The sequence below is a fragment of the Lepeophtheirus salmonis genome, chromosome 2 (assembly GCF_016086655.4).
Source record: "Lepeophtheirus salmonis chromosome 2, UVic_Lsal_1.4, whole genome shotgun sequence".
NCBI classification, from domain to species: Eukaryota; Metazoa; Arthropoda; class Copepoda; order Siphonostomatoida; family Caligidae; genus Lepeophtheirus; species Lepeophtheirus salmonis.
The window spans coordinates 1,273,438-1,295,759 of NC_052132.2; the positions used below are offsets into that span (position 1 = coordinate 1,273,438).

The 22,322-nt window shown below is 29.0% G+C and overlaps 1 protein-coding gene across 1 annotated transcript; it reads left to right on the top strand.

The window, feature by feature from the left end:
- The first annotated feature begins 662 nt into the window (after positions 1–662).
- Positions 663–12,086, top strand: LOC121132189 (polycystin-2-like). Its single transcript, XM_040727583.2, has 13 exons — positions 663–783; positions 840–943; positions 1,727–1,894; positions 1,954–2,093; positions 2,704–2,928; positions 6,262–6,490; positions 6,553–6,668; positions 6,729–6,843; positions 7,551–7,640; positions 8,933–9,085; positions 9,153–9,273; positions 9,335–9,443; positions 11,865–12,086. Exons 1-13 carry the CDS (start codon positions 693–695, stop codon positions 12,028–12,030), a joined length of 1,827 nt encoding a protein of 608 aa, XP_040583517.1. The 5' UTR covers positions 663–692; the 3' UTR covers positions 12,031–12,086.
- The last annotated feature ends 10,236 nt before the right edge of the window (positions 12,087–22,322 follow it).

The following is a 22,322-nucleotide window of genomic DNA, read 5'->3' on the forward strand; positions in this document are numbered from 1 at the left end:
GTTAAAATTTTTGTAAAAAATAATTGATAAGGCGATAACAATAATAAATTGGAATAAATTATGAGAAAGACCAACCTTGTCTGAAATTTGTATATTGACATTTTATAAATGTTAAACACAATATAAATATTCAGCTCTTATTTTATCCTTGTTTTTTATTTGACACGTCATTTTTTTTTACTCTTATGAGAAAAGAAAAAATCTTGTATTTATTACAGATATATAGAGTCCCATTGTACAAGTATATTGAACAACACTACTAAGAAATCAATCAACTTAAACATTAATGAATATCATATTCCTAACCCCTAAAATATTTATGGCTCAAAGTTCCATACTTTATTTAAAATATTTATGTATAAATAGTTGTTTATACCAACAATTATGTTTCTATGATACTATTGTTTTTTATTTATTAAACGTTTGTATTCAATAAACAATACAATTTATTGTGGTTGTTATCTTCAACTAGGTACCTGATATTAAAATAGTGAATGTTTTAAGAAAGTATCTACTTAACGTCTTCTCCGGTGTATAATATTTAGAGTCTGTATTTATTTAATTATTTTCTTAAAATGAAGTATTTTTATATTTAAAATTTAGTAAATAATTTCATTTATTAAGGCACTAAATTGAAATAACTGATACCAATCAAGATTTTTATTTCTATAGATTTATTTTATTCATCAAAAATGGATCAATATAAGAAGTCAAGACTTTCATTTAGAAGTATAGCCTCTGATTTGGTTGTATACACCATTTTCTCTCTATTAGTCTGTTTGAGTAAATAAAATAATAGTATTAAAAAAAAGTATTTAATCTAATAATAATTTACTTAGATTCATTGGAACACTATTCGACCGAAAATTTCCAATTAACGGATACTATAAGGAATCTATTCAGTGGACAATTTGATGTCACAAACATGAATGAATTCTGGAAGGTATTATTTCCGATATTATATGCGTCAATATTATAAATATTGTGAGTGAAATGGATAGTCAGCAAACATTTATCTAACATATAGCCAAGGCCAGGCTTAAATTTAGATGTCCCTATGCAAAACATGTTGCACAGGGCCTAAATTCTAATATGGGTAGGAATAATGATGATAACTAAAGCCAGAGTTGTTTTTAGCGTGAGTGGGGGTTTGTACGGGCACTTTTTTCCTTCTCTTTTTGACAATTTGAATTTAATTTCGAAGAATATTTTTTTTAGACAATTTAATGCGAGCCCATTTATAATTCTTTTAAATGATCAGTTATGATATATAAATCTACTATGCACTGGGTGTATGTCCCCTAAAACAGGCACTGGCTAATATCTATGAAAGTGTAGGCCCACTATTATAACTGCTTAGGCTGCAATGGCCTCTGCATATAGCATGCTATATGAACAATGTAATGTCGACTTAGAGCTTGCAGGGGTGCAAAGTGTTTTTACAGCTATATTCAAGCGTTATTTAGCCATGAGTTAATTTTACGATTATTAATTTTAAATAATCGACATTCAATTGTTAGGATATACAGTAAAAGTTTTTTGCATAGAGTTTTTTCATTAACACGTGAATATCATTATCAATAAACTATGTATCAGAAGCTCAGCATATTTAAGTTAGTTATTCCCATGCTAGCGTTGAGCATTGAAATATTATATTCAATTTTATTGATTTTTTTCCCTCCTCCAAAATATGAATACGATAGCCATATGCTATTTTTTCCTTTAGTTTCTTGAAAATGACGTAATTAATGGACTGTATTGGAACTCATGGTATTGTCAAAATTGTAAATCCGTTGTTCTTAAGTACCCTGATAATGTACTTCCCATCCATGACAGTATGTATCAAAATATTTTATATGAAAATAAATTAGTTGGATTACCTCTTTTGCGACAAGTAAGACGACTTTTAAGACTATTTATTCAATAATAACAACCTGAAACATATGTATTTAGCTCAGAACTAGAAATGACTCTTGCCATGTACATGAAGATTTCCAAAATGCAATAAAAGTGTGTCACTCTCCGTATGCAGAAGAATTTGAAGATACAAACTCGTTTAATCCTGACTCAAGAAACTTCACTGAATATTCAGCGTATGTTATATTTATTACATATTAGTGGTAGATATTAGGTGTTGACGTACAGAATAACTTTGTTTTTTAAAAATGAAATATAACTTCCTAAAAAAATATCACTGTTAAAAAAATGGATATAAAGACGTTAAGTCTTTATATCAAAGGAATTTAATTTTCATGGAGTTGTTTTTATGAGGTCAGAGGAGGATTTTTAGACGTATTTTTTGTAATGGATTATTTTAAAAAGGAAGATTTTTTTTTACATAAATGGCGTTTTATACAGGGCTGTAGATTATTCCTCACCCTTTCCTCCGGGTTAATAACCACTGATTTAGATGAAAAATATAGTACAATCATATAATTGTCAAACATGTTCTCTATTTTTACATAAATTATACATTTAATTCAAAAGATATTTGAAATTAAATAAAATAGAAACGACAAAACATATTTGCATGTAATCAATCATACGCCTGCAAAAAATATTTTGGAGTTTGTAAACAAAAAAAAACACTTGAATTTTAAAAGAAGATATTATTAACTTGTGCTTTGTTAAGCAGGTTTGATAATAATTGACCCTTTTTAATTAATTTATTACATATTCTTCAAACACATTTATTTAAATCAGTTGGAATTATCAAGATCCAGAAAATATGAGTGGTTCAAGTTTCAATGGAAATGCTGGAGTATATAGCAATGGAGGTAGCGTTCAGATTTTATCTCATTTTAAAGAAGAGACACAAAAGATCATTAATGAGTTAAAACAAAACTTATGGATAACACAAGCAACTAGGTTTATTTCCTTGGATTTCAACGTTTATAATCCAAACATAAATAGATTTTGTATTGTAAGGTAAGAAGTCTAAAAATTTTATAATTGGAGTAATACATTTCTTTTTACATTGCAACAAAAGTTATCAAAACTGTTGTATAATTACTTATATAAATATGATTATTTTATGTAACATATACGTTGTGTACAAGTTGCAACTTGTATAAAAACAATTGCACGGAAATGATTTATGTACAATATTGGTCCCTCTAATTACCACTATTAATTTTCATTTTGATCTATTAAAATTACCTGGTAGTTATGAGTAATGGAACTGTGGGGAAATTTTTATTGAGATAGTCAAAAATTAGACCATTAATCGATCATTTATGGAATATTCATTAGCTGCAGTATTTAATGTCAATCCTTCATTTAAAATGATGCACTGATTAGTGTACTTGTAATAGGTATATGACATGTTAATAAGAAATTAAGAATTAGCTTATTCCGATGATGTTAAATTACTAACGTCAACAAATTTTTGCCCTTGATTGGATTGAGATGGTACATTGTTGATTGCTTTTACCTCGAGAAATATGGAAATGAACCTTATAGACCAAAATGGTTGCTTTTGTTGCCCGCAGTGTGCATAACCTCATACCTGATAGCTGAACCCTAAAAGTACTATTGGAACGTATATTTTCCATTTCAAACAAATGTGACTATAAGCCGAAATAACTTGTGGAATGAAAGTTTTACAGCTGAGGTAGTAAAGCACTATTTTATATATTATACCTCACTAAATTATTTAATAAAAAAATATGGTTGTAGAGCTCAGGTGCATTTTATTTCACAAATTTATGTAATAGCTCCACTTCTAGGTATATTATACACAAGGAAAAATTATAATGATATGATGCGATAGCATTTAACTTTTTTAGTTTGAACTACTAATTGGTACGTATTATTGGACTGTTTTTATTATTTATTCACAAATTCATACACATATGTTTCATTTCGATAAAAAGTGAATAAATTATATATGTCAATAAATGTGCGTCATATAATAAATTAATAAAACATTTAAAAAAATCAAAAATTGCCAGAATATAATTTGGTCCCACAGGGTTAATAAATAAACGGAAATATTTTTTCGAGATATAAACCTTACATAACTTTTTTAAATATTTTGTATATCCTCACTTTAAAACAAACTTATCTTTATCACTTTATCTTAATGAATGTGATCAAAAATTAGGAGCTTAATTGATTTCTACAATATAAGTTCATTGTTTTTACTTAGAAAACATTTTCTCAGATTTTCAAAATACTAAAAAAATATAAAATATGTTATGAATTTGGAAACATGTACCTAAATGTAATATTCCATGGGTTTTTTTCTTTTACTTAGTTGCTTAGATATTTCAAGGCAAAAAATAATACTCAAAAGATATTTTTCAAAAATTACTCTTTGTGCTACAAAACCCTAAATTTTGTACTCCAAAATAGAAAAAAATCCGAAACGCACCATCTCAATCCAGGGGAAAAAAAAGTTGAAATTTTGTTGACTTGGGGTACTATATAGTAAACTTAGTCAATAATTTAATCATTGTCATTATTTTATCAGATACTCTAAATTTGAGGGGGAAAAACGCTTAAAAGTTAGTGTAATTTATCCAGATATTAAGGTTTATTCAATATATTGGTGTAAATTTAATTTTTAGTTACATAAAATATCCCTCTGTTTCACGAGTTGTTTTTTTTTTTTTTTCAGAAATACATTTTCATTTTTTTTTTCATTATTTACAAGACAAGAATGATAAAATTTATAATTATATAGAATTAACTAACAAGAATTATTTATAATTCACTTATGTTGAAATCATAAAGAAATAGTATATTTCAAATAATAAAGTTCTTAAGAAAATCTACTTGATCAACAATATTGATTTGATTTCAATTTTTTGAAGTAAAAATCAATCGTAGTTATATAAAAATTAGATGCTCTTTTTCCCGTAATAGAAGAATTAATTTTATTCCGTGATATTATTATAATTTGCCATGGGATTGTTTTAACGTCCGTAGGGGCATGTTAAGAAAGGTTTTTATTAAAAGACCTTCCATTGGAGGGCAATTGTTAGAGTGGATTTGAACAGCTCTGCGGGGTTAGTTTTATGTAGGGTCGTTATGTCTCCACCATCCCTTTTCAATGGTGTTCCCAGTATATATTTTTTTTGGTGCAAGGGTTAATTTTGGATTTTAAAAAATTCCAAATTTTTTTTTTTTTCAAAATCCATACATATTCACGAAAAGTTTGAAATTTTCTCAAAAATCCATAGCAATTCACAGAAAGTTTCAAATACTATTTTTTTTTTAATTTCAAAATCCATGGTAATTTACCAAAAATTTAGAAATTAAATTCCAAATACTAAATTTTTGAAAAAAATTCAATTAATAATTTTTTTTAAAAGATATAAAAAAAAATCAAAGCAATGAACAGAAAACTTAACTTTTTTGTAAAATATTTCAAAAATGAAATTAAACCTTTTTGGAGAAAATATCAAAAATCTATAGGTATTCACAAAATAAAAAATTAAATTTTTTACTTTGCTTCATAATTTGTCCGAATGACCTTTTTTTTAAAGAAAATAAATCTTTAAAAAAGTTTTTTACCCCTATTTTCACCTAAGATTTTTTCATCCTAACGAAAAAAAAAAAAAAAAAAAAAAACATTTTAAGTTTGGAGATTAGAGCCCCTCCAGCCCATCCCTGCAGGTGCCTTTACTTTTATTCATATACGACAAAAGGGCGGTCTAGATAAAAGGTTATCAGTGATATTGAAGTTAGTTTTTTATTAAACAAATAAGTAAATAACTAAAAATATAAATTGGCAAATTAGAAAATATTCACCTATTATTTAATATTTGCATCTACCTCAAAAGTTTGTTACTTAGTAATGATTGAAATCGAACCAATATTGCCACTAAACTCAATGATTCATATTTTGTTTAAAAGAGGAAAACATCAATTTTGTACGCTTCAATTAAGTTTCTTTGGATATCAGAACGGATTCAAAACCATAATGATATGAGTCCCTGAAAAAAAAATCAATAAAAAGGTAGTTTGACCTTGACATTACTTTTTTTAGGATTAAGCAATCAGATAAAGTATAAATACATATTTGATATTGAAGTTAAATTTTGCGTAAGATCAATATATTTTTAAGCCTATTCATATATTTGTCTTGTTCATTTTTTTTTTTTTTTCTAGAAGGGTAAAAATTACGCAAAATCAAATAAAATAATAAATTCTCGATAATCTGATCTTAAATAAAAATATATCATATTCATGATGAATGAGTTAAATATTAAAATCAGTAAAAAATAACTATTGTCCTCTATAACTTATTTGCAGTCTCGTATTCGAATTCTCAGCAACTGGAAACATCTTTAATTTTCAATCTTTTGACTCGTTAAAGTTATTTGAATATACAACCACAAGGGATTTCATACTTTTGGGGAGTGAAATTGCTGTAAGTTTCTTTGTTATATATTATTTAATTGAAGAATTTGTGGAAATGAAGAAAATTGGCCTAGGATATTTCAAAGAGTTTTGGAATGTTGTGGACATTTTAGTTGTGACAGTAAGGACTTTTTTTGTTATTTTAAATTTCGTTATTGAAATATAATTTCTAATCATTCGTAGACTTCAATACTTCAAATAGTTGCAAAAATATTAAATTTTTTGTATACTTATTGCAATATTGAAGAACTTTTGGAAAAAACCTTGGAATATCCGGATTTCAGTAATATTTTAAAATTGTAAGAAGTTTGAACAAGATAAACAGGATGTAAGAAAATAATATGTAAATACATTTGCAGTGAAAAGTCTTTACATATTTTGTCGTCAATGAATGTTTTTGTTGTCTGGATCAAATTTTTGAAATACTTAACATTTAATAAAATGACGTATCAGCTTTTCAAGACGCTTTCTCTAGTAAGTACTCGTATTTTTTTTTTTTTTTTTTTTTTTTTTTTATATATCTTTAAAGCTAGAACGGCCGATCTGTTTGAATAATTGTTCTTCATTAAATATATTTATCGGCTCATTAAGTGTGTTTTACTTCATAAGGGAGAATTGGCTGAGTTCAGGCACGCCTGTATTCTTTGAATCATGGAACATTAATTTATGAGCCCAATTAAAAAAAAACTTATATTAAAGTAGAGCTCTTTGGCTACATTTAATTATAAATATATTTTTTGTAACATCATGGATTTTCTTTCCACATGATTTTTACAAAAAATTGTCAAGCTATTCGAAATCACACAAACCGTCGAGTGATATAATAAGGTCTACTTTTTTATTTATAAACCCATTTATCCCCCGATTTTGATCAATTTTGTAGTATGTTACTCATTTGAGTATTGTAGGAAAAAAGTAATAATATTTTTTTTTTTGGGTACTCATTTAAAGGATAAATAGCTAGTAGACAAAATCACCCCAAATTGTTAAAATCTTACAATTTCATACATGTATTGTCAATCAGATAATATTTTCAATTATTTAAATGAGTTAGAATACTTATATGACATTGTAACGTAGCATAGCATTAGGGGGGGGGGGTAATTAATGCCGTTGGTTGTTCTAGTGTGAAAAACTTAAATTTTTTTATATATTTTCAATAGATTTAATTATTTTTCAAGGGGGCAGCAGATCTTTCTGGATTTTCAATATTATTTTTAGTTGTGGATGTATCCTTTGTGCAACTAGGGTATTTGATGTTTGGAGTACAGGTAAGATTAGATTAATCAATGGCAATATATATTATATATTCGAGTATTTTGAACTATTGCGAAGAAGTTCTAAGATAAGAGGAAAATAGACTGTCCAAGTAATAATGAAATAAAAACAATATTTATATAATTAAGTTTGATACTTCAGCCAACTTTGATAAAAAAAAAAAAAAAACTAACTAACTAGAAAAAGAAACTTTTGTACATTATCAGGAGAATTAATTTATAATCCTTTTCTGTAATAATGCTCATCCTATAATCTTTACTGCCTAAAGTACGATAAGGTCATACTCAATAAAATGTGTATTTAGTTATTTATGATATGTAAATCAGAAATAAGCAGGTCTATAGGATGTTTTCTAATTAATTATGAGTATTATAGGGAGTGATCAAATGTCTACATCATCTTTTTACTCTTTGTAGGCAACACAGTCAAAGATTGAGGCTGCATTGTGATTTCCTTTTTGATAATCTGTAAATTACAAAAAATTTCTTTTCTATCATTGTTAGCTCATATTGATAAAGAATTTGATTGAAAAATAGAAAATCTTTTTTTGAAATACCTTGTGGTGTTGAACATACTATACACTATTAAGGCTCCCACTAAAAATCACTACATTTTCCAATATTTAAAATCAACTTACATTATGTAGTATACATGTTTATCGATAATGTAAATAAACAAATTTACTAAAATATTTATATGAAAAAATGATTTTATTGGAACATGGTTGGAAATCTATGTATGTAAATGTTCCATCTAAATCATTGATAACTAAGTTATATTAGAACTGATGTTTCCCGGCATAATGTATATTTGCTCGATTTCTTGGGGATTCACATTTCTAGTTTATAAGATACTATTAATTAAAAAGGTTTCTTTTTATAAAAAGAGTAAAGATGAAAAATCCCCGTGGGGAAAAGCTTAAGAAATTATTTTTCTTCAATAATATAATTTATCCCTACAATAAATTAAAATTCTATGTTTATGTTTTAACATGTGTTGGACCTGATTGGACCATATATAAATATATATATTATTGAATCATGCATTGTGTTGTATTTAAGACACTCAATCAAATAAAATCTTGATTTTTTTAAATTTACATATTTCAAAATAACATTGACGGGAGTCAAAAATGACCCTAGGACTGTAAATTTTTTTAACCCTATCATCATTTATCACTTTCAATTGTTATGCTTGTCACTTCTTTCCTTCGAGTATCTTTAGTATGTATTATTTAAATAGTCTTATTAGTTTTATAAAATGTTAACATAACTTATTTTCTTAGCTAGAGAACTTTAAAACCTTCAGAGATTCATTCTTCACTTTGTTTCGTATGATACTTGGAGATTTTAATTTCAATGAAATAGAGGAAGCAAGTCCTTACCTGGGCCCGATATTTTTTGTAGTGTATATATTCTTTGTATTCTTTGTCTTATTGGTATGATATTTTTAATAGTTTTGACACAATTCTTAGTAATGAAAATACGCATATATTCTATATCTAGAATGTATTTTTGGCTATTATCAATGACACATACTCTTTGGTTAAATCTGAGAAGTCAGAGGAACAAAACCCATTCAAGGAATTTGAATTTCAAAAAACTCCAAACAAACAAATTGAAAAAGGTATTAAAATTGTATTTTTGTTTTTATAGTATAATAATTGTCCATTATTTTAAATACATAGAAAAAGAGTCAACAATGATAGATGCGAATATTAATTCGTCAGAAGATTTCATCAAGGCTCGAAAGTCGTTGATATCTCGAGATGTTTTGAATAATTCGCTTGTCCCTTCGTAAGTTTTATTGTATATCTATTAAAGGTTATAATATTTAATTCTAGATGAAGAGTAACAAAGTTTTCTTTTTGTTACTAAAAATAAAAAAAGTGAACAAAATTCAATTATTTCCAAAGATAATTCCATATCTAATTCTTGAGACACTGATCATGAAATTTTTTTTGAGTTTAAAAAAAAATCGTTCTTTATCTGTCTGAACTAACTTTTGATTATGAAAAAAATCAGTATTTAAAATGGTAATAAACTTAACTCCAGGTTAAGTTCTAATTTTTTTTAAATTCCGTCAATATAAATTATATGTAAATAAAAAAAATGAGGAACTATATAAATATATGTAAACAATGGAGTTTTATAAAATTATATTAAACTTTAGTTGTTCTTTTTACTTAAAAACAAAATTGGAAACCAATTCATATTGCTTCTAATTTATATATTTTACAAGGAAATACTCTTGATTTTCTATAGAAAAAAGAAATTCTTTGGACTTCAAAACTGAGACATTATTCTTATCCAATTAAGAATATTTTAAAAGAGCTCTTTTTGTCCTTTATACATATTGCATTCTCTCAGAGTTGATTGATTTCCATTAAATATAAATTTTTAATTGAATTTAGCACAGTTTTGTAATGATACTGACTGTTTTCTTACAGAAAAATTCGCTCAAACATGAAAAAAGGGTAAAAGTTATCCGATAATAAATACTCAAAAAATATTTTTTATCTTAAATCACTCCCTTATTCATGAGGAATGGGCACTTTGTTTAAGCCATTTTCTACCTAAAAAGACCAAAATGCAATTCTTGAGACAATAATTTAATTTAATTTTGTACCTAAGTATTTCAAAGAGTGTATAATATATAATAATTAAGTCGATTAAATCAATAATTTATAATGTACTAGTCAGTATTTCTCGGGCCGGGGAGGAATCAGGAAATCATATGGGAAATAGTCAATGTGATTTCCTCTTAATGTTTAGAGCTCTTTGGTTCTGGAGAACATTATAATAATTTAAATATGGTACCCATGTTTAATATATGTATTATTATGTTTTTTTTTAAAAGTGTTATAAACTTCAAATAATATAATAACATATAAGCATGAAAAAATTTGTCTAGGTGGGAAGTCCCTTCTTTTTTTTATTTTTTGGTCAAAAAATTGCTAAATCGATATTCGCAAAGAAAATTGAAAAAACTGTTCAGCACTAATTTCGCAAAAGGTAATAAATAGCATTTACAGGGGTTGTAAAAAGAAACACAAACCTACCTAGATTTTTTTCGTACTTGCAAAAACGAAAAAATTATAGAGAATAATTTCGTCTAACAATAATCCTCGATAACTGGTTCATTTTTTCCAATACATATTGCAAAACTTATGTTATAAAATCTTCTGGAAATGGACAATTTAATATACAACACTTAGAGTTTAAAATTTCCTTGACATTTCTTCTTAAAAATTGAAAATTGACGTTTGAAAAAAAAGGGAAAAGCGGAAAAAATTACAGACATTTTAGTAAACAACAAATTTATATGCAAACGAATTTCCAAACAAAATTATACATACTTTAACGTCTTAACGTTGTGCAATTTTGAATGACTTTATTTTAAAAGATTGTCAGTATACTGTAGTTATGAATGATTTTAGTTGCTATAATAAAAAACAAAGTGATAACATTAATTTAAATTTGCAATACTATGACAGACTATTCCATACCAAATTTAGAAGACGGTTTTACGCATTTTGGAGGTTCCCCTATCCAATAGAAATTTTGATAATACAAATTTGCCTATTCTTAAAATACTATAAAACAATTAGGATCAGAAATTAGTTGCTTGGTCATACTTGACTGGTATTTGTAACCTATAATAACACTGTTCAAGTGCAAAAATTGTATATGAACGACATATAATGGACAAACTCAGTAGAATTTGATCTTTTAATTCTAAATATGTCTTTTTTTCTTCTCTATTAGCATCATGGAGTAAAATAAGAAAAAATCTTTGGCTTAGTTTTTATAGATCAAAAACGAAACAATAATATTCAATTTTTTTGTACAATTAATAATGATAACTAATCTTCATCAATACATCACAAATAGTTAGTCTTCATAATAAAAACTAGGGTCATCTTGTTTTTACGATTGAGTGAAGGGGGGGTGGGGTTACTCATCTACAAAAAAGAAAATAATTATATTCAAAAAATATACATCTTAAAAATGTATATTGTATTGGGGAGACTCTAAATTCCATTCCCTCGAGCTCATTTTTGATACAAATTATTTTTATTCAAATACACACCTTTTCCCAAAGTTTTCAAAGTTTGAAAAAGTGAATGACCCCCCCCTCAAAAAGACCTATCCTAATGTACAATAATACATAATTTCAATATATATTTTATAATCATCAACAAAATGTTCCTGCAGCTTGGAGAATAGAATTGAAAATTTGGAAGATCTCATTACTAGACTAAACTCAAGACTTCAAAGCCTCTGGAAACGAATGGATAATAGTGTGAATAAAAAACCTGGCTTAAAACTAAATAAAAAAAGAATGGGAGAAGTGTTTGACAGAATGGTTTATAGAGAATAATATACAAAATGGATCTCTTCCGAGAAAAAAAAGTTTATTGTACATATAATTAAATAAATATTTTTAAAATTATAAATTTTAATAATAAAATGAATATTTACTATATACAATGTAGTCTCGGTAAATACTTTACGATATATATCCGTACCTTACACAAATAATTAATTATTTTTGTTCATATATATATTCAAGTATATGTTAATTGCGACACATCATTTAAATAATTGTAAAACAAGATATAGCAATTATAATTGGACAGATATATACGAGTATATAAGTAATATATTCAAACAGGTTTTGTAGAGCCATAAAAGTACTTAATTAATTCTTTTGATCTTATTTGAATTTGTTCATAACAATTACTAAATATATTGATGAGATTTCTATGTTTCATATTTGGAATTTCAACTAACTTTAAAAGGAATGCCTCTCTGACCAAAAAAAAATAAAAATGGAAAAACAAAACATCAAAACATATTTCAATGGGAGCGTTATTACGTTTTAAAGTTTTTATCCCGCCGATGACGTATCTTTGGAAATATATTACCTAGTCCTTCTCCTCAACCCAAGACAAACATCTTACGAACACACATGTAAATACATGTGAATACTTTCGAATGAAATTTATGATATATATATATGTTAGGGTGTTTTTTATTTTTCATTTTGTTGAAATGTCCGGTTCGCCGGTTCAAAATCTGTTCCTAGACGTTCTTTTTTCAAGAATAACAGAATAGTTATAACAGGTTTTGAACATCAAAATCACTTTATAGGTTGCGACTACCAAAAGTCTTGCACTCGTATAAGGGTCTGATTTTAAATAACAATAGTTATATCTATATAAGTATTTTCCTTATACTCAAATTAAAAACCAAATATTAATTAGAATATTATATTTTTCTTGTATGGCCTTGTGCTTGGACAAAGTCTAACCATGCATTAAAATTAACTAATGATCAATTGTATTGCAATCCAATAATTCAATTTTAAATTGTTTTTTCTAAAAACAAAAGAACTAACGAATCTAAATGAAACCCGATATTTAATTACATATATTTATCCAAATTGTCCATATCGGCATTATAAGTTGTTGAGGCTTTATTTAAATGTCAGGTAGATAAATAATAAAGACCCTTTTGAGAAATCAACTATCAAATATGATTCAAAACATTTACAAAAAAAAATCACTCATTGTTTAGTTATTTTATCATCTAAAATGTCAATTCAACATGAATTCAAAAAATAGACAAATATATACAGAGTTTTCCAATAAGAGGTGTCATTTTGATTAGTCCACTATTTCGGTAGATGTCACATTTGAAGCTCTAATTTGTTTACATTTGACATGCACAAACTACGCCATTAGTATAAATGAAACGATACTCGCTTCACCAATGCACTAAAATTATTAAAATTCTTTATAAAAATGGGAAAAACCTAGCAGAGACAGTTTGTAAAACTAAAACATTTTTGAGTCCTCGGGAACCACCTTGTCGGACCACAATACAGAAATTGGTGAAAAAATTCGAGCTGTTGGGACAGGTTAGTTATGTGAAGAATAAAACCCGTGCATGCCACTCAAGAACAACTGAGAATATTGCTGCTTAGGCCCCAAGTGTTGAAGAAACCCCAGGTTTTTTTCATTCCTCGCTGTTCTTTAGAATTGAGCACTCAACAAACATCATTACAACGTATTTTGCATAAACAGTCGTATAAAGTGCAGTTAGTACAAAAACTCCTGCCGGCCGATCATAAAACATTTTGTGTCTTTGCTGATTGGGTGCTTGAAATGCATGAAAATGAAATTTACCACTAAGATCTTGTGATTTAACACCTTGCAACTTCTTCCTTTGGGGCTACGTGAAGGATAAGGTCTACACCAACAGTCCAGCGTAGATTCAAGACCTCAAATATAGAATTCGTGAAGCTTTTGAGGGCATACAACAGCCATTTTGCTATTTCGTGACGGAAAATTTCACAAAAAGGATACGGTCCTGTAAGCTTAGTTGTTGCAGCCATTTGGCTAATATTGTTTTCTATTACTAAATGCATACCTTTCTCTTTACATTGAAGTAAACATCCGATCATTTATCTCAAAAAGTTCCATTTTTCTTTTAATATCAAAATAACATCTCTTATTGGAAACCCCTTTATAACTAGGATTGATCATAGCTTATAAAAATATTTTCTTACGTTAAGTATACGAAGTTACGGTAAAACCTGGTCTAACAGTCTCCTGATTCAAGTGAGTCATTGCAATAAGCGCTCATAAACATTTCTTGTACATAAATTTTGTAATATAAATGTATTATGCATGTCCCTGCAATCCACAGCCATCAAGTCACACAAATTATTGCATAAGATCATAAAGGAACCTGCTTTCAATGATCACTTCATTAAAGTTACATAGAGTATTCAGAACAAATAAAAGATTTAGTGACCGGCTTATCGAACCTCCTTTAACGAATGAATAAATATAAACATAAATGTTTTCCTCATTTCCGTCTTTCCCTCGCTCTCTGTCATAGAATGAATGTTGTCCCATGAATGAGTGGCCTGATGTAAACTGTATCAATTATGGTATTCTTTTATCCCATAGTTTCAACTTTTGAACTTCTCCCAAATACCAAGCTTTGTTTAAATGGTCACCGCCACAAAGAGCTAACTTTTTCATTTTCTCTTGCCTGACCTCTTTAAACAGGTTTAACTGTGTATGTTTTATTTAAAATGCAGTATCCCTAATTTTTATTCACTATGAACTTTTAGAAGAGGACGCAATAAATAATCATAATTACTAACGCCTAATAAAGATGGATTTGCTTTAATCAAATTGCCTACAGACATAAAAGATGCCAAAAAATGATCACATAAGGCATAGTGTTTATTTATATGCAAGTTATATATTTGGAAAAAAAGGACACAAATTTAGTTATTAAGAAATACCCTTATGGCTGTTCATAATATAATAATGAGAGAATAAAGACCATATGTTTTTTTGGTTTTTTTTTGTATTTGTTCCCCTCTGCATCTCCTTAAAGGGACGAAAATTATGTAAATATGTATTTCATTATGTATAAACAATCCTTAAGTATGTACCTACATGTAACACGATGATTTGAATAATAATAATAACAAAAATAACGTTTAATATTCGAGTCTCATTATCCTGTACAAAAAGTCATAAATTATTTAAATATATATATTTTTTACACATATGTACATAGATTAATGTATGCTTAAAGAATGTGAAACATCACATATTATGCGTGGTTTGGTATACTGTTAGTATATGGGACATACAAAAACCCCAGGTCACATTTAGATTTATGAATAAAATAATTGGTTTTAAGTTATGCACTTCTTAACAAGTGGGCAACCTAAATTTTGCCTCCCTGGCTTTAATATAAGGAGGGGAAAACTCCAAGATAAGATTTGTTTTTATTACCAAGGCTTGTGTTGCTAACATTACTAAACCGGGATTAGATTGATGAATTAATAATTTATTACTCAAATATTTTTATTCAAAGAAAGGCTTTCAGGGATACAAATACATAAATCATTTGGAAATTAATGGATCGGAAAATATTTTTTACTACATGGATTATGATGCATAATATATCTTACCAGTATCTAAAAATAAAAGGAACAGAAAATTAACAAGGTCAGCCTGACAATTTGATAAAGGATATGGGGGGTCAATATTTTTTATAAAGAACTTTTCAATGAATCGTCAAGAATATAGCATCAAGGGAAACAAAAAATGTATTTACTGGTGCCTGAAGGACGTCCTTGCGCTTAAGACAAATAATTAACCTATGTTCAGTGCCCTAAGAAGCTTAAATATAAGGACTAGCTTAATCCATCCTTTTGCTTTGGAGTCTATAGCTGGAAGGTTCGAATATACTCGATAAATAAATACCCGGTTCCTACTACATATGCATGTTTATACTCTAATAGATCTATTCTAAAACTCAGTATCGTATATATATATACAACAGATTAGATATCTCCCTAATATTGTATGTACTCATTTATGTCATGCATTACACCTCCCTTAAGGGGAAGATATTTAAATAATAATTAATAAATACATATCTTAAATTAAATAACATACAAGTATACATAATTATGTCTTGAATTATAAACTTATAAGATGTGTATTTCGCAGGTTGCGTAATAGTTCTAGGGCTCTTCCTTATTTGTCTAAGTTAATTTGTTAAATATATGTTACCGGAGTTCATCACATCCTTTTTGACGAGTTCAGAGAGATATACTTTCTATTTCTCAAAAAAAATTGCATTAGAATCTATGTATTGAATTAGACATCGTCGTCCAAGAGTCCTCAAAAGTTTGTAACCCCTCTTCCATCTCTTTGATTGAGGTGATTGAACTACAGTCAATATAGAGTCACGTAAAGCTTGCAAGGTAGGAGTGTTTACACTTGTTTTGGACATTGATGTAGTCAGATGTTGTAACAGGGATAGAATTTCGACAAGAAATCAAAGTTGGCTGTAGATTTCCAACCCCATGTTGAGTAGGAGCTTTTTCATCTTCGCATGGAGCGTTACGCAATTCCAAAAGTCTCCAAAGAAAGTTTTCTCATTGAAACTCTCCATCAGTCTTCGCAAGAAGATGTTTAACTATTTTAACATGAGCTTTAGCGTGCCCGTTGGATTGAGGATGATAAGGGGAACTATTTTTTCAACAAACATTTAGTTTTTCAAGAAATGTTTGAGTCTTGTTCGACCTAAATTGAGGGCCATTATCTGTTTTTAAAGCAGACGGAATTCCATATGTAGAGAAAAATTGTATTAAATCCTGGTACAAAATTTTTGAAGTAGGTGGTGATGAATACCTAAATATATCACAAAATCCAGAGTATCGATCTGCTACAAGTAAATATTCGCTTCCACCAAAGCAAAAGAAGTCGGCAGATATTTCTTGGAAGGGGTCTGTGGCAGTGTTATCTTGAATCGGACGGGTTGGAAGGTTGCCAAGATGGACATTCAGGACAAGACGAAACTGTTTTTCTATTATCCTTTGTATATCCTGGCCAAAAGACTAATTGTCGAGCATGATGTTTTTTTTACGATGTCCTGATGACTGGAGTGGAAGGTCTTAAGAATTTTTTCTTAATTTCAGCTGTAGGAATAACTAGTTTTTGACCTTTGAACACAAATTCTCCATCTATAGAAAGTCTATTTGACAACTTTAAGAACTGTCGATCGTAAGGATTAGTAGAATTGGTAACATTATATTCTTCATTATTTCGTTTTAATTCTGAATAATTTTCATCAGATTTAGCAGAGTTTTCTAAGTTTATGAGCGAATAATAGACGTTTTCTACTGTTGTTTTTATTGAGAAGATTTTAGATGTTTTACAAACATTTGTGAGTAGAGAAGATTCGTCAGGCGCTATTACAGGAGATCGAAATAAAACATCAGGAATAGCATGATCTTTACCCTTCTGCCATTCTAAAATAAAGTTATATGTCATTAACTTAATACGATAATCTTCTCGATGTCGTTAAGCATCTATGGATTAAAAATAGATAAGAGAAGCTTATGATCAGTTATCACAGTAAAATGTGTCAGTCCAATAAGGTAAAGATTACAATGTTTAACTGCCCAGAGAATTGTAAGGGCTTCAAGTTCTACCATTGCATATCTTGATTGTGCACTTGAAAGAAATCTAGAACTGCACTGTATTAAACACCAAATATCCTTTTACTTTATTTTTTGAAGTAGGGCATAACTAGCCCATTCTTCCTTGAGGCATCATATTGAAGAACTGTAGGATATTGGTAATCGTATGTACCCCAAGCAGGAGGTTTGACTAGACATAGTTTAACGTCTTCAAAAGCTAGGGGGTGATCTACTGTCCATTGAAATTCATTCTTAACTTTCAAAAATTCACGTAAAGGACCAGCTGTTGAGGCAATTCTGTCTGAGAAATGTCCCCATTGATTAACAAGGTCCATGAAGGATCTTAGGTCGGTCCTAGTGGCCGGATGGGAAAGTCTTTGATTGCAGATACTTTCTTGGGATCAGCAGAGATTTTTCCTTGTGACAGACTATGAATAAAGAAACCAAATCCATAAGATTTTTTTCTCCAAAAGCAAAATCATTGATGACTTTTTTAATGGGAAGGCCAGAAAGAGCCATATCACCACAATAAGAATATGAATGTCCAGTTGTGATAAATCCCATGGATGCTCTTATAAATTAGTATTTACCAAATTGAGTTATGAAAGTTGTTAATGTTCTGGATGCCTTGCTAAAGGCATTTGTTAATTATCTATTAGTTAAATCAATTTTAGTGAAGAACTTTTCATTTTTTTTAAATCCTCCGATGGATTCTCTTGGTGTCTTGATGGGATGGGTTGAGCAAATGACTTCTATATTTAGCTTTGTTAAGTCAACACACATCCGGATTGATCCATTACATTTCGGAACTACAACAGTTGGATGACACCATATTGTGGGAACGTCACCAATGTGTTCAATAATACCTCTACATAACATATAATCTAGTTCTCTTTTTACTTCTTCCCTTAGAGCAAAAAATATTTGTCTTGATGTATGGATCGCAAATGTTTATAATTCTCTTTAAGAAAAATTTCAATAGGCTTACCAACTATGTCACCTCTCATTTGAGGTAAACTTATATCAGAACCAAACACTTCAGAATATTCTTCACGAGTATTATTTTCAATTTTTCGACGATCTTCTGTTGATAAATCATCATTATAGCTGAAATTGGATAACAGTTTAGACTAATATCAGATTTCGAAGTAGAATTGATATGGATAGGTATTGGGAAATTTTTAGATACAATGTGAAGACATTGATATCTGTATAAAGATCAACAATTATCATTTATATTGTCCCAAACTACAATCTTATGTTTTGAAGTATACTGTTTAATTTTAAACGAGGCTTCAAATTGAAATAGTGAACGAATTTAATCACCGCTTGCACTGGTTATCTTCATTTGAGATGGAGTTAAGGTTAATATTTGTTTGCGTTGCCTCAGTTGCTCAAAAGTGTCCAGATTAATAACATTGAAGTCTGCTTCTGTATCGACACGCCACTTGTTGTCTGAAAACTAGAATTAGTTGAAGATATTATTTTCAGTTTTATAGAAACTTCGTTTGAAGTTTGGCGTGAGATTGAACATAAGGAGGTATTTGTTGTTCGCTACAACGGTATAGACGACAAACTAGACGATGAAGAATATGATTGATGTCGATGAGTTTGAAGAAATTCAACACCTCACTTTAATGAACGGAATGATATAGATTGACACTGATTTGCTGAATGACCCTTACCATTACAAGTCTTGTATAGTCGTAGGAAGCTCCGAGATGTTGAATGTCCTTTATTTAAACATATAGAACACTTATTGTTTGAATTATACATATTCTGCCTGATAAACATTTGTTTTCCTACTTAATTTAGGTTCTTCGATGACGTATTCTGACGACATTTGCTATCAGGTCGTTCAGGCTTGGAGCATATTTTTTTATATAGGTGGATATAATAACTAGAGATGAATCTTGAACTGAAAGTGAGAGTGACTTCGCATCACTCCGGGAATATTTTTGCTCGAGGAAAAATATTCTAGCTTCTTCAAACGAGCTAGGTTTTTAGGACATTATTTAGGATTTATCGTCTTCTCTGGACATGGCTTGAAGAAGAACTCCACATATTAGTCGATCAAAGGAAATGTTTCTCAAATCAGCAAATTGACGAAGTTTATTATACGGACTTGTATAATCTTGATTTTGTGTTTTTTTTATTGAGAAAAATTCCTCATAGTCAAGAAAGGGATTTCTTAAGCTCCGTAAATGAACTTCAATTTCCTTGAATATATCTTCCAAACACTTATCAGTTTCTAAAGAGATTTCCACTGAGTATTTTATAATTTGTAAAAATTCTAAAGAACAACAACCTCAAAATGCTGATACTTGGAATATATTCTCTCTTTTACTTATAGAGGTCATCCTAAAGTAATTTTCCCAAAGTGTTTTCCATATTATAAACGACCGATGAGTTGTATCTGAACTGGAAGAATAGGAGATGGGGTAGAGCGATTTTTGGTAAAATATCCGAGCTTTGTGAGGTAGACTCAGATGTTCGATTTTTATCTCCTTATTAAAAATAAGTACGGATTTGTATGCACTTTGGCCTTATTTTAGCGAACTCTAGCTGAAAATGCATGAGTTTTTCATCTTCTTCGTCACATACAAGAAGAACTTTTTAATCAGCCTCTTCATATTTTGATAAATTGGATTTCCATTGATCCAATAAGATCTCCAGACTGGAAGTTCAGATCCCGGTTCTAAAGACTACAGACACGAATATATTTATTAATATGTGTATAATGTAGATACTTATATAAATATTTATATCAAATGAAAATATTAGCAACAACAATGTTACTAAAACCCAAAACATATCAAAACTTAATTTTGAAAAATATCTAAAATGATTATATGCCAAAAATTAGTTTTATTCATTTTGTAGGTTTGGAGTCGATTAAACTACATATATTCATTAATTTTTTCGATTGTGCTTGATAAAATTGATTAAAATAAAACCACAAAATATATGTAAGGAGTGATTTCCAAACTTTTCATCACTGTGTAGTCCCTATTATTTGGATCTATTTGTTTATTTTACAAACTTTTTCTTAGAAAACACAATTTATTTATTTATTTGGTTTCGATTAGTGGCTAAAAAAAGCAACAATATTGTCGACTCATGATAAAATATAATAAAACATTACGATAGAGTATAATAAAATGTAATTAAATAATATGGTAACATGAAATGATATAATGTGTTGTGGAATTAAAGTAGATGTGAAATATTTATTTAAAGTCTCTTAAAACTGTAAAGTGAAGACGTTCTTCTCACGTCTTGGCGGAGGCTGTTCCATATCCGTGTAGTTCAATTAAAATAGCTATGTTGGAGGTAATGAGTATTTGCCGATGTCTGAACTAAGTAAAAATCGGCAGACAACCTAGTGTTGTACACCTTACCACATACTTTGGGTTTCATATTACAATGAGTCAGTCCATTAATAACTTTAAACATCATAACAACATCCCAACTAGATGTAAACCAATCTCATAGGATGTATCTCCGCATACCATTTTAATAAAGCGTTTCTGTACACTTTCAAGAGCTCTGATTTACTTATTATACATTGGATTCCACAACTGAGAAACGTAGTTTGAAATAGACATAACATATGCTTCATAAAGCTTCTTCATCAGCTTCATATTTTTGATTTTAAAACTCATTTTAATAAACCCAAGCGCTCTGTTTGTTTTTCAACAATATTGTAAATGTGAGTGCTGAATTTCATTTTAAAAGATGTCAGCACTCCAAGATCCTTAAAGACACCCACATTCTTCATCCCTCCAAGATCAACAGCGCCACCCCAAATATCATAAAGGAGCTCTTCTCCAGATTTACAGGAATTCTCCAATGGTCGCTCCACCTCAGAAATTCTCTGAGGTCATGTTCGGCTACTCTTCTGAGTGGCAAAAAAGCTTTGTGCCGTCAGCATACATATATTTTTATCACAGAGGTTGTTAATATAGACCAAGAAGAGGGTAGGTACAAGGACTGAGGTATAGAGGATGGGACACCAATTGAATCTTGCGAATTTCGGATGGCTATATTTAAATAGAGATTTCTTCATTAACACCTTTTGGAGTCCTAGATGATGCACTAAGGAGGCCCAGTTGGGAATCACTGACTTAAAGGCTAAAATATTCCAGAAAACTCAATTGTTGAATAGTAATTTTTTTATTAACTTTGAAAAAAGTCTTTGAAAGTATCAAAATTAAAAAAACAAAAAAAACGAATAGGTAATGAGCGTGGTTTACTTATATTATTTTGTAAATAAAGAGACAGATAGTATTGCGACAAAATAATGGAACTGCCTGAATGATTATTATAATTGTCACATAGAGGAGATACCAGCACTCTCAAGCAATCAATATTGATAAAAGCCCACACTATATGTTTTTTAGTTTGCTCATCCCCTATTGGGAATTGAACCAAGAATGTATTTACTTAATGTACTGTTTTTCAAAGGATCTGTATTTTATTTCTTCGATTATCGGTCTATGTTGTGAATTATATGTGTCCAGGGGTTTACTAATAAGATTAACTGAGCATTATCCTACTTCGATGTACGTACTATCAAATAACTTATTCGTAGTTGTTTGTCTCTTCATTAAACCTGATCTTCTTATTTATATCCTTGTACATGA

What these genes read in the sequence shown, in the direction of transcription:
- LOC121132189 (XM_040727583.2), top strand. Translation starts at nt 693, where the DNA reads ATGGATCAATATAAGAAGTCAAGACTTTCATTTAGAAGTATAGCCTCT. An exon ending in AATAGATTTTGTATTGTAAG is followed by an intron (nt 2,929 to 6,261) that starts GTAAGAAGTCTA and finishes ACTTATTTGCAG; the next exon opens with TCTCGTATTCGAATTCTCAG. An exon ending in TTTTCAAGACGCTTTCTCTA is followed by an intron (nt 6,844 to 7,550) that starts GTAAGTACTCGT and finishes TTATTTTTCAAG; the next exon opens with GGGGCAGCAGATCTTTCTGG.